The sequence below is a fragment of the Bombina bombina genome, chromosome 8, assembly GCF_027579735.1.
Source record: "Bombina bombina isolate aBomBom1 chromosome 8, aBomBom1.pri, whole genome shotgun sequence".
In the NCBI taxonomy this organism is placed as follows: domain Eukaryota; kingdom Metazoa; phylum Chordata; class Amphibia; order Anura; family Bombinatoridae; genus Bombina; species Bombina bombina.
The window spans coordinates 134791977-134805507 of NC_069506.1; the positions used below are offsets into that span (position 1 = coordinate 134791977).

At 40.6% G+C, this 13531-nt stretch overlaps 1 protein-coding gene across 1 annotated transcript in view; it reads left to right on the forward strand.

The window, feature by feature from the left end:
• UBE2M (ubiquitin conjugating enzyme E2 M) overlaps positions 1-13531 on the forward strand; it is a 115098-nt gene that overhangs the window by 18110 nt on the left and 83457 nt on the right. The window contains exon 4 of the mRNA XM_053690582.1: positions 11998-12101. Coding sequence (XP_053546557.1) covers positions 11998-12101 — 104 coding nt within the window. The remainder of the gene's footprint in view (positions 1-11997; positions 12102-13531) is intronic.

Consider the following 13531-nt stretch of genomic DNA (forward strand, 5'->3'; position numbering starts at 1 on the left):
AAGGCTGAAAGACGACCACCACTGAACAAGACACACAAGCTGAAACGTCAAGACTGGGCCAAGAAATATCTCAAGACTGATTTTTCTAAGGTTTTATGGACTGATGAAATGAGAGCGAGTCTTGATGGGCCAGATGGATGGGCCCGTGGCTGGATTGGTAAAGGGCAGAGAGCTCCAGTCCGACTCCCGCCAGCAAGGTGGAGGTGGAGTACTGGTTTGGGCTGGTATCATCAAATATGAGCTTGTGGGGCCTTTTCGGGTTGAGGATGGAGTCAAGCTCAACTCCGAGTCCTACTGCCAGTTTCTGGAAGACACCTTCTTCAAGCAGTGGTACAGGAAGAAGTCTGCATCCTTCAAGAAAAACATGATTTTCATGCAGGACAATGCTCCATCACACGCGTCCAAGTACTCCACAGCGTGGCTGGCAAGAAAGGGTATAAAAGAAGAAAATCTAATGACATGGCCTCCTTGTTCACCTGATCTGAACCCCATTGAGAACCTGTGGTCCATCATCAAATGTGAGATTTACAAGGAGGGAAAACAGTACACCTCTCTGAACAGTGTCTGGGAGGCTGTGGTTGCTGCTGCACGCAATGTTGATGGTGAACAGATCAAAACACTGACAAAATCCATGGATGGCAGGCTTTTGAGTGTCCTTGCAAAGAAAGGTGGCTATATTGGTCACTGATTTGTTTTTGTTTTGTTTTTGAATGTCAGAAATGTATATTTGTGAATGTTGAGATGTTATATTGGTTTCACTGGTAAAAATAAATAATTGAAATGGGTATATATTTGTTTTTTGTTAAGTTGCCTAATAATTATGCACAGTAATAGTCACCTGCACACACAGATATCCCCCTAAAATAGCTATAACTAAAAACAAACTAAAAACTACTTCCAAAACTATTCAGCTTTGATATTAATGAGTTTTTTGGGTTCATTGAGAACATGGTTGTTGTTCAATAATAAAATTTTATCCTCAAAAATACAACTTGCCTAATAATTCTGCACTCCCTGTATATGGCAGATGTTTATACTATGCATGTATTTGACATTAACACCTATGAGAGTAGAGAGGGAAAGTACATTTAGTGTTCTCAGTAGGGTCTTATCCCCAAGTTAGGGTGCTAACTTTGGTGTCATTGGATTTATTTTTTTTCAGCTGTATACTTGGGTAGGTGTCTCTAAGTGACACAAAGTTTAGTTTTTATAGAACATGTTTATACAATGTATGCATTTACCATTATGACCTGTGAGAGTGGATAGCTGTAGTGCAGTCAAGGATATCCTGAGGGGTCTTACTTCCATTTTAGGGTCCTAACTTTCTCTTAAGTTTAGTCAGTCCACGGGTCATCCATTACTTATGGGATTATATCTCTTCCCCAACAGGAAGTTGCAAGAGGATCACCCAAGCAGAGCAGCTATATAGCTCCTCCCCTCACATGTCATATCCAGTCATTCTCTTGCAACCTAACTAAAGATAGGTCGTTGTGAGAGGTCTGTGGTGTTTGTAAACTTAGTTTATTTCTTCAATCAAAAGTTTGTTATTTTAAATGGCACCGGAGTGTGCTGTTTGTTTCTCAGGCAGCATTAGAAGAAGAATCTGCCTGCGTTTTCTATGATCTTAGCAGACGTAACTAAGATCCACTGGCTGTTCTCGCACATTCTGAGGAGTGAGGTAACTTCAGAAAAGGGGAATAGCATGCAGGGCCCCCCTGCAAACGAGGTATGAGCAGTAAATTATTTTTCTAAGCAATGGAATTGACTGAGAAAATACTGCTGATACCAATGTAATGTAAGTTCAGCCTTAAATGCAGTGGTAGCGACTGGTATTAGGCTGATGAGTGTGTGTACACTGAAGTATTTTTCTAGGGAATGGAATTTGACTCAGAAAATACTGTTAATACTGAAGTAATGTATGAGCCTTAACTGCAGTAACAGCGACTGGTAGCAGGCTTATTAATAACACTTCATAACTTTTAAAATGTATGTTCAAAACGTTTACTGGCATGTTAATCGTTTTTTGTGAGGTACTTGGTGATAAAACTTATTGGGGCATGATTTTTACCACATGGCTAACTTTTGTTTCTGCATAGAAACAGTTAACTGAGCTTCCCCACTGTTGTAATATGAGTGGGAGGGGCCTATTTTAGTGCTTTTTTGCGCAGAAAAAATTCAGTCACAATCTTCCTACTTCATCCTCCATGATCCAGGACGTCTCTAGAGAGCTCAGGGGTCTTCAAAATTCATTTTGAGGGAGGTAATCAGTCACAGCAGACCTGTGACAGTGTGTTTGACTGTGATAAAAACGTTAATTATTAAAATGTTATCAGTTTTTAGGTATTAAGGGGTTAATCATCCATTTGCTGGTGGGTGCAATCCTTTGCTAACTTAATACATTTACTATGAAAATTTGGTTGCTATAACTAATTTGGTTCATTGTTATTTCAACTGTGACATCTTTTTGTGCTTCTTAAAGGCACAGTAGCGTTTTTTTTTATTGCTTGTAAATTTATTTGAAAAGTATTTTCCAAGCTTGCTAGTCTCATTGCTAGTCTCATTGCTAGTCTGTTTAAACATGTCTGACACAGATGAATCTGTTTGTTCACTATGTATGAAGGCCAATGTGGAGCCCCATAGAAATTTGTGTACTAAATGCATTGATGTAACTTTAAATAAAAGTCAGTCTTTACATGTAAAGAAATTATCACCAGACAACGAGGGGGAAGTTATGCCGACTAACTCTCCTCACGTGTCAGTACCCTCGCCTCCCGCTCAGGAGGTGTGATTTTGTGGCGCCAAGTACATCAGGGAGGCCCTTACAAATCACTTTGCAAGACATGGCTACTGTTATGACAGAAGTATTATCTAAATTGCCAGAATTAAGAGGCAAGCGTGATAGCTCTGGGTTAAGGACAGAGCGCGCTGATGTTGTGAGAGCCATGTCCGATACTGCGTCAAAATTTGCAGAACATGAAGATGGAGAGCTTCATTCTATGGGTGACGGATCTGATCCAGGGAGACTGGATTCAGAGATTTCTAATTTTAAATTTAAGCTTGAGAACCTCCGCATATTGCTAGGGGAGGTATTAGCGGCTCTGAATGATTGTAACATGGTTGCAATTCCAGAAAAATTATGTAGGTTGGATGGATACTATGCGGTACCGGTGTGTACTGACGTGTTTCCTATACCTAAAAGGCTTACAGAGATTATTAGCAAGGAGTGGGATAGACCCGGTGTGCCTTTTTCCCCTCCTCCCATATTTAGGAAAATGTTTCCTATAGACGCCACCACACGAGACTTATGGCAGACGGTCCCTAAGGTGGAGGGAGCAGTTTCTACTTTAGCTAAGCGTACCACTATCCCGGTGGAGGATAGTTGTGCCTTTTCAGATCCAATGGATAAAAAATTAGAAGGTTACCTTAAGAAAACGTTTGTTCAACAAGGTTTTATCTTACAGCCCCTTGCATGCATTGCGCCTGTCACTGCTGCGGCGGCATTCTGGTTTGAGTCTCTGGAAGAGGCCATTCGCACGGCTCCATTGGATGAAATTATGAACAAGCTTAAAGCACTTAAGCTAGCTAACGCATTTGTTTCTGATGCCGTCGTACATTTAACCAAACTTACGGCTAAGAACTCCGGATTCGCCATCCAAGCGCGCAGAGCGCTATGGCTTAAATCCTGGTCAGCTGACGTGACTTCTAAATCTAAATTGCTTAATATTCCTTTCAAAGGGCAGACCTTATTCGGGCCCGGCTTGAAAGAAATTATCGCTGACATTACGGGAGGTAAGGGCCATGCTCTGCCTCAGGACAGGGCCAAATCAAAGGCCAAACAGTCTAATTTTCGTGCCTTTCGTAACCTCAAGGCAGGAGCAGCATCAACTTCCTCCGCTCCAAAACAGGAAGGAGCTGTTGCTCGTTACAGACAGGGATGGAAAATTAACCAGTCCTGGAACAAGGGCAAGCAGGCCAGAAAACCTGCTACTGCCCCTAAGACAGCATGAAGAGAGGGCCCCCTATCCGGAAACGGATCTAGTGGGGGGCAGACTTTCTCTCTTCGCCCAGGCTTGGGCAAGAGATGTCCAGGATCCCTGGGCATTGGAGATCATATCTCAGGGATATCTTCTGGACTTCAAAGCTTCTCCTCCACAAGGGAGATTTTATCTTTCAAGGTTATCAGCAAACCAAATAAAGAAAGAGGCGTTTCTACGCTGTGTACAAGACCTCTTACTAATGGGGGTGATCCACCCAGTTCCGCGGACGGAACACGGGCAAGGATTCTATTCAAATCTGTTTGTGGTTCCCAAGAAAGAGGGAACCTTCAGACCAATCTTGGACTTAAAAATCCTAAACAAATTCCTAAGAGTTCCATCATTCAAAATGGAAACTATTCGAACCATCCTACCCATGATCCAAGAGGGTCAGTACATGACCACAGTGGACTTAAAGGATGCCTACCTTCACATACCGATTCACAAGGATCATTATCGGTACCTAAGATTTGCCTTCCTAGACAGGCATTACCAGTTTGAAGCTCTTCCCTTCGGGTTAGCTACGGCTCCAAGAATCTTTACAAAGGTTCTGGGCTCACTTCTGGCGGTACTAAGACCGCGAGGCATAGCGGTGGCTCCGTACCTAGACGACATTCTGATACAAGCGTCAAGTTTTCAAACTGCCAAGTCTCATACAGAGATAGTTCTGGCATTTCTGAGGTCGCATGGGTGGAAGGTGAACGTGGAAAAGAGTTCTCTATTACCACTCACAAGGGTTCCCTTCCTAGGGACTCTTATAGATTCTGTAGAGATGAAAATTTACCTGACGGAGGCCAGGTTATCAAAACTTCTAAATGCTTGCCGTGCCCTTCATTTCATTCCACATCCGTCAGTAGCTCAGTGCATGGAAGTAATCGGCTTAATGGTAGCGGCAATGGACATAGTACCATTTGCGCGCCTGCATCTCAAACCGCTGCAATTGTGCATGCTAAGTCAGTGGAATGGGGATTACTCAGATTTGTCCCCTCTACTAAATCTGGATCAAGAGACCAGAGATTCTCTTCTATGGTGGCTTTCTCGGCCCCACCTGTCCAAGGGGATGACCTTTCGCAGGCCAGATTGAACGATTGTAACAACAGACGCCAGCCTTCTAGGTTGGGGCGCAGTCTGGAATTCCCTGAAGGCTCAGAGATCATGGACTCAGGAGGAGAAACTCCTCCCAATAAATATTCTGGAGTTAAGAGCAATATTCAATGCTCTTCTAGCTTGGCCTCAGTTAGCAACTCTGAGGTTCATCAGATTTCAGTCGGACAACATCACGACTGTGGCTTACATCAACCATCAAGGGGTAACCAGGAGTTCCCTAGCGATGTTGGAAGTCTCAAAGATAATTCGCTGGGCAGAGTCTCACTCTTGCCACCTGTCAGCGATCTGCATCCCAGGCGTGGAGAACTGGGAGGCGGATTTTCTAAGTCGCCAGACTTTTCATCCGGGGGAGTGGGAACTTCATCCGGAGGTCTTCGCCCAACTGATTCATCGTTGGGGCAAACCAGATCTGGATCTCATGGCGTCTCGCCAGGACGCCAAGCTTCCTTGTTACGGATCCAGGTCCAGGGACCCGGGAGCGGTGCTGATAGATGCTCTGACAGCCCCTTGGGTCTTCAACATGGCTTATGTGTTTCCACCATTTCCGATGCTTCCTCGACTGATTGCCAAGATCAAACAGGAGAGAGCATCGGTGATTCTGATAGCGCCTGCGTGGCCACGCAGGACCTGGTATGCAGACCTAGTGGACATGTCGTCCTGTCCACCATGGTCTCTGCCTCTGAGGCAGGACCTTCTAATTCAGGGTCCTTTCAACCATCCAAATCTAATTTCTCTGAGGCTGACTGCATGGAGATTGAACGCTTGATTCTATCAAAGCGTGGCTTCTCGGAGTCGGTTATTGATACCTTAATACAGGCTAGGAAACCTGTTACCAGAAGAATTTACCATAAGATATGGCGTAAATATTTATATTGGTGCGAATCCAAGAGTTACTCATGGAGTAAGGTTAGGATTCCTAGGATATTGTCTTTTCTACAAGAGGGTTTAGAAAAGGGCTTATCCGCTAGTTCGTTAAAGGGACAGATTTCTGCTCTGTCTATTCTTCTACACAAGCGTCTGGCAGAAGTCCCAGACGTTCAGGCTTTTTGTCAGGCTTTGGCTAGGATTAAGCCTGTGTTTAAGACTGTTGCTCCGCCGTGGAGCTTAAACTTAGTTCTTAACGTTCTGCAAGGCGTTCCATTTGAACCCCTTCATTCCATTGATATCAAGCTGTTATCTTGGAAAGTTCTGTTTTTGATGGCTATTTCCTCGGCTCGAAGAGTCTCTGAGTTATCTGCCTTACATTGTGATTCTCCTTATCTGATTTTTCATTCAGACAAGGTAGTTCTGCGTACTAAACCTGGGTTCTTACCTAAGGTAGTTACTAACAGGAATATCAATCAAGAGATTGTTGTTCCATCATTGTGTCCTAACCCTTCTTCAAAGAAGGAACGACTTTTGCATAATCTGGACGTAGTCCGTGCCCTGAAGTTCTATTTGCAGGCAACTAAATATTTTCGTCAAACTTCTTCCCTGTTTGTCGTTTACTCTGGACAGAGGAGAGGTCAAAAGGCTTCGGCTACCTCTCTCTCTCCTTTTGGCTTCGTAGCATAATACGTTTACCCTATGAGACTGCTGGACAGCAGCCTCCTGAAAGAATTACAGCTCATTCTACTAGAGCTGTGGCTTCCACCTGGGCCTTTAAAAATGAGGCCTCTGTTGAACAGATTTGCAAGGCTGCAACTTGGTCTTCACTTCACACTTTTTCAAAATTTTACAAATTTGACACTTTTGCTTCTTCGGAGGCTATTTTTGGGAGAAAGGTACTTCAGGCAGTGGTTCCCTCCGTTAAAGTTCCTGCCTTGTCCCTCCCTTCATCCGTGTACTTTAGCTTTGGTATTGGTATCCCATAAGTAATGGATGACCCGTGGACTGACTACACTTAACAAGAGAAAACATAATTTATGCTTACCTGATAAATTTATTTCTCTTGTAGTGTAGTCAGTCCACGGCCCGCCCTGTCTTTTAAGGCAGATCTAAATTTTAATTAAACTCCAGTCACCACTGCACCCTATGGTTTCTCCTTTCTCGTCTTGTTTCGGTCGAATGACTGGATATGACATGTGAGGGGAGGAGCTATATAGCAGCTCTGCTTGGGTGATCCTCTTGCAGCTTCCTGTTGGGGAAGAGATATAATCCCATAAGTAATGGATGACCCGTGGACTGACTACACTACAAGAGAAATACATTTATCAGGTAAGCATAAATTATGTTTTTGTGTCTTTGGATTCTGCTCTCTCAGGGGTATACTTGGGTAGTAGCCACTAAGTGACACACAACCTAGTTTTATAGGACAGAGAGGATGTATATATTTTCCATTAACACGTGTGGAGGGGGCAGTGCTTTAAGGGGGCTCCTGAGGGTTCTTATCCCCAGGTTAGGGTCCTAATTTTGGTACAATTTGGATTCTGCTCAGTTTGAAGTATACTTGGGAAGTAGTCACTAATTGACATAAAGCCTAGTTTTTATAGGGAGATGTTTATATGATGAATAAATTCACCATTAACCGCTATGAGAGTAGATCGAGTCTGTGCATTTAGGGGGCTCCTGAGGGGTAGTTCTATCCTCAAGTTAGTGTCTTAACTAGTCGTTGGATTCAGCTTGGTCTGTTACACTTGGTTAGTAGTCACTAAGTCAAGGCTCGACAAACCCAGGAGCCAGGGAGCTGCTGGCTCCTTGAATTCTACTCCTGGCTCCTAACTTTTTGGGTTATTCTCAATATATATTTGCAGAGCAGTACAAAGTGACACACAGCTAGATGTTTATATGATGCATGTATTTTCATTATCACCTGTGATAGTGGATAGGATCAGTGTATTCAGGGGTCTCCTGATTGGTTTTATCCCCAAATTAGGGTCCTAATTTAGATGTCATTTAGTTTCTGCTCATTCTGTGTTATACTTGTTTATTAGTCACTAAATGACAACCTAGTTTTTATATTTTATACTATGTATGTATTTGTTGTATCACCTATGAGAGTGGATAGGGACAGTGAGGGGTCCTATCCCCAAGTTAGGGTCCTAACTTTGATGTTTTTGGATTTTGCTTAGTTTGGGGTATACTTGGGTAGTAACGGTCACTAAGTGACGCAAAGCTTAGTTTTTATTATTATGATCAATGAAAGGGTATAGGGTAAGTGCTTTCAGGGGCTCCAGAGGGGGTCTTATTCCTAAGTTGGTGTAATTGGATTCTGCTCTGTCAGGAGTACACTTGGTGTGTGTGTGTGTGTGTGTGTATATATATATATATATATATATATATATATATATATATATATATATATATATATATATATATATATATATATATAATTTTCCATTAACACCAAAAAGTGTGGATAGGGCCAATGATTTAAGGGGGTCCGGAGGTGTCTTATCCCCAAGTTAGGGTCCTAAATCGACTTCCACCCTGTAAAAACTAGGCTTTGTGTCACTTATTGACTACTACTCAAGTATACCCAAGACTCAATGACACCCTAACTTGGGTATAAGACCCATCAGATACCTCTTGAATGCATTGCCCCTATCCATAATCACAGGTTATAATGAAAATACATACGCCACATAAATATCTACCCTAGAAAAACTAGCCTTTGTGTAACTTTGAGTTATACTTTAGTATTCACAGACTGAGCAGAACCCAATGACACCAAAGTTAGGACCCTAACTTGGGGAAATGACCCATCAGGGGATAATAGCAAATACAATTATTTCTGCCCCCCAAAAAACTGTGGTATATGTATTTGCTATTATCACCTATGAGAGTGTATAGAGGCAGTGTATTCAGGGGTGCGTGATGGGTCTTATACCCAAGTTAGGGTCCTAACTTTGGTGTCATTGGATTCTTCTCAGTTTAGCTCACTGGTTTTCAAACCTGTCCTTGGGCCTCCCTAACAGGCCACATTTTGAGGATATCTGAACTGGAGCACAGGTGAAGTAATCAGCTGCTTAGTAAACATGGTTATTTTTACCTGCTCTCATTCAAGGTAATCCTGAAAACCTGGCCTGTTGGGGAGGCTTGAGGACAGGTGTGAAAACCAGTGGTCTAGGGTATACTTGAGTAGTAGTTACTGACACAAAGCTTAGTTTTTATAGGGCAGATGTTTATATGATGTATGTATTTGCTATTAACAGCTATGGGAGTGGATAGGGTAAGCTCATTCAGTGGGCCCCTGAGGGATCTTTTCCCCAAGTTAGGGTCCTAACTTTGGTGGAAATCAACATTAGGATTTGAATAATGAATAACGAGTAACGAAAAAGTGTCTAACTTCAGGTGGGTGCTACTGCTGGTATCTAAAGGAGAGTTCTTGCACATGTGTAAACAAGACAGAATTGGAATGTATTGAAAGATAGATTTCAACATGGCGGCACCCATGACCCCAGAGGCAGAACTTTTTTTACTTTCTGTGACTGAAATTTTTTTTTAGTGAACATTTTTCTGCAGGTCATTTTGAAATTAAATTTCAAATTAGGCAGTTACACTAAAGGACCAATTCATTTGCAATGTGTTTATTAACAGGAGAATAAAGCAATTTTTAAAGTTTTTTATAATATATTGCAGCAGTTGAAAATTGTATTGCAAATTAGCTGATGAGAAAGAAATGATGAGTTTTTAAAATGTCTCAAATAAATGTGTTTCCTTTGCTTTTGGTCTAACATCACTTAATTATAAGGTAAAACTGAAGCAATAAAAATGGTCAGTTGTTAACAAAATGTCTTGCATCAAAGCTTTGCAGAGTGGAAAAGGCTAGGGAGTGGTGTAGAAAAAAATACCTGCAAGCCAGTCGTCAAGCAATGTGCTGCTGCTTTGCAGAGCTGCCCCATATTTGACTGTTCTCTTTAAACAGTGCTTCACTCTAGCTGCACTGTGTTAAGGAAAACATACACCGTGCAGTCCGAGTAAATCGCTATTTAAAGAGAACAGTGCTGCAAAATAAAATCACTAACAGTTGCTGCATATGTCCCATTCTTTCTGCAGACATGTTGCATTTTCTGCGATGACATCTCATATCACAGCATATTCTGCCTTGGGCCATGACTAGAAGGAGATGGGGAATAACCTCAATACTATGCTTAGAAGATGTATTTCGTGTGGAATGCCCCTTTAAACGTTACAGCCATGAATATTCTGCCTCATTCTACATAATTACAAATTTAATACTTATTTCAGGATGAAAAACCTTTTTAATTATATTGCATGAATATATATCTATAGCTATATATCTATATCTATCTATATCTATCTATGTGTGTGTTACAAAGATGATACACTCTCAGGTCTTTGTGAAAAAAAAGCTTCAGTTTAATGAAACGTTTTCGGGGACAACCTCCCCTTCATCAGCAGGTGGGGAAGGGGAGGTTGTCCCCGAAAAATTTTCATTAAACTGAAGCTTTTTTTTCACAAAGACCTGAGAGTGCATCATCTTTGTAACCTATCATTAACATTTTTGCACCCAGGCAGATGTCCAGTTGGAGGGTGATTCTGTTTAATGGACTGAGATATAAGATTGCGAGAAAAGTGACTGGCATCATTTTGTTATGCTTAGTTCAATTTGTTTACAGCATTACAGTGCAATCTGTGTCTCAGTGCTGTAGTCTGGCAAAATTTACTACAGTAACTGTCACTATTTACAGGTACAGTATTGTATACTACTTGAATACTGTGCTGTGCGAGTGTTAAACTAAACGTTGCACTATTGCACCCATAATATATGTTAAATAAACAAGCTTTTAAACACACTGGCAAGTGAAAAGAAAGCAAAACTGCCTTGTTTCACTTTACAGCGGGGCTCCAGTCCCTAACCCGCTGTAAAACGGTAAACCTTATCTGCAAATAAATATAAATTCAAAATGAATAGTGCATCGGCTGCAGTAGTAAAGCCTATAAATGAGCTAAATGGTTTCAATAACTTTATTTAGGCGCTGTTTTAATATCACACTTCTTGTAAATGGGAAGTTTGTGCACCCGAATATTATAAAGCAGGGATTGCCAAGCAGAGTCTGTTCATAGTGCAATATAGTGCCTGGCTGTGGGTGTGAGAGAATTAGTACTAATGGGGATTTGGTGTTTAAAAAAATCTTACTGTATATTACATATGTAGCATAATTTGCTATTTTTCATACAAAGTATTTGGTATGGTCTAGTTAGTCTATAGTAAGTATAATACACCCTGAAATACCTGGATCCATTGCACATGGAATTTCAACCCTGGTTCCTGATATTTTAATTGTATTTTACATGTGCTGTATAAACGTTTGTCTGCCTCCTTAAAAGTATACAGTATGGTCAGAAATTAAACTTTCATGAGTCAGGTCATGCCGTTTTAAGAAACTTTCTAATTTACTTCTTCTCAAATTTGCTTGGTTCTTTGCTAGTTCGGCTCATATGTCATCAGGAGCGTGCATGTTTCTTTAGCCCTCTATGGCAGCAGTGTTTGTAACAATATATAACATTACTATAAGCATTGTTGCAAACACTGCTGTCATAGAAGGCTAAAGACACATGCACGCTCCTGATGACCTATGAGCCTACTTAGGTTTACTCTTCAGTAGAGGATACAAACAGAATTAAGCAAAGCTTATTATAAATATAATGGATAGTTTCTTAAAATTGCATGATCTATCTAAATCAAGAAAGTATCATTTTGACTTTACTACTTTATTAATTTTTTTGGCTGGCACCTAAATGTGATCTGAATTTGTCAACTTTAGCATTATTAGACGCTTTATGTTGTCACTTAATCAGAAAATGTTACTAGGTAACAATTGCAGAGAAATACTTTTAAATAATAGGTTTTAGAAGCATTGTGAGTTCATTTAATTCTTTTCTGCAATATTTATTCTTTGTTTAATTGCAGGTGGGACAAGGTTATCCTCATGACCCGCCAAAAGTGAAGTGTGAAACTATGGTATATCATCCAAATATAGACCTAGAAGGCAATGTCTGCCTAAATATTCTAAGGTATGTATGTCGTCTACTCAATAACATGCTGGAATACTATAGCGCCACTTACTCCTTTTTACAGAAAAGCGCTAAACGAACATTCTTTTTTGCATATAATTGTGTGTTTAAGCCTTGCAAGGGATTCAGCACAGTGCTATCCAAAATCAAGCTACTATTCAAAAATAAGTCACATGTTGTGGCGCGTATATTGTTGCAGAAAACTAAAGGTGCTTGCTTACACCTGTGCATTGCTACTCAGCAGAATAAAGAGCTTAGGGTATTTTGCATTAAAACAAGCTACAAAAGCTGGCACACAACATTGCAGCAACGGGGCAACAACTGCCAAGAGAGTGACACACACTAAGTACTGGTTCTTCATCTGAGCACCTGACTGAAGTATAAAAAGAAGCAATTCAGCAGTTTTAAAATATATATTTAGAACAAATTTGATTTAGTTTACAAGCATCTGGTGGTAAATATGCAGCTTGCCTTTTAAAGGGACAGACAAGAAGCAGTTAAAATTGTATTGATAAAAGCTGGAGCAGGATCACCTGTTAAAAAGGCTCCACACTGGGAGGTTGATTTCTGCAGCTTCCTCTTGTTTACATAGCCTTTCTGTAGCCATTTGTAAATAATTAAATAGCAAGTAGAATGGATTGTTGGGGAGGCATTAAAGGGGAAAACATTTTACAGCATAGTGTTTCTTTTATTCAAGTGAATGAAAGGCTGTTTCTTGATTTCATTTCTTGCATAAGCATGCAAATACTTAGATGGCTTGAAGTGTATTGAAGAGATTTGTAAACAAATATGCTTGAAAATATGCAGCATATGTTTTTGAATCTATTTGAGAGTTAACGTCCGCTCCATACCAGCAATTCCTTACAGGCACCTGGTGAGCCAATGACAAAAGGCATGTGTATGCCACCAATATGATGTTAGTTTTCTTTTTTGGGGACTTATGTCCATTTAAAGGGATAGTAAATCCAAACTTTTTTTCTTTCATGATTGAGATAGAGCATGCAGTTTAAGCAACTTTCTAATTTACATCTATGATCAATTTTTCTTTGTTCTCTTATCTTTATTTGAAAAGGCAGGAATAAAAGCTTTGGAGCTGGCCCATTTTAGGTTCAGAACCTGGGTTGCCCTTGCTGATTGGATGGCTAAATGTAGCCATTAATCAGCAAGCCATATCCAGGGTACTGAAGCAAAAATAGGCTGGCTCCAAAGCTTTCATTCCTGGTTTTTCAAATAAGATACCAAGAGTACGAAGAAAATTTGATAATGGGAGTAAATTAGCAAGTTGCTTAAAATTGCATGCTCTATCTCAATCATGAAAGAAACTATTTAGGTTTACTATCCTTTTAGGTGTTTAAAGTAGTTTTTGTCTCTTATTTGTGCCTTTAAAGTAAAGATAGCACAGGACTGCAAAGCTGTATATATATATATAT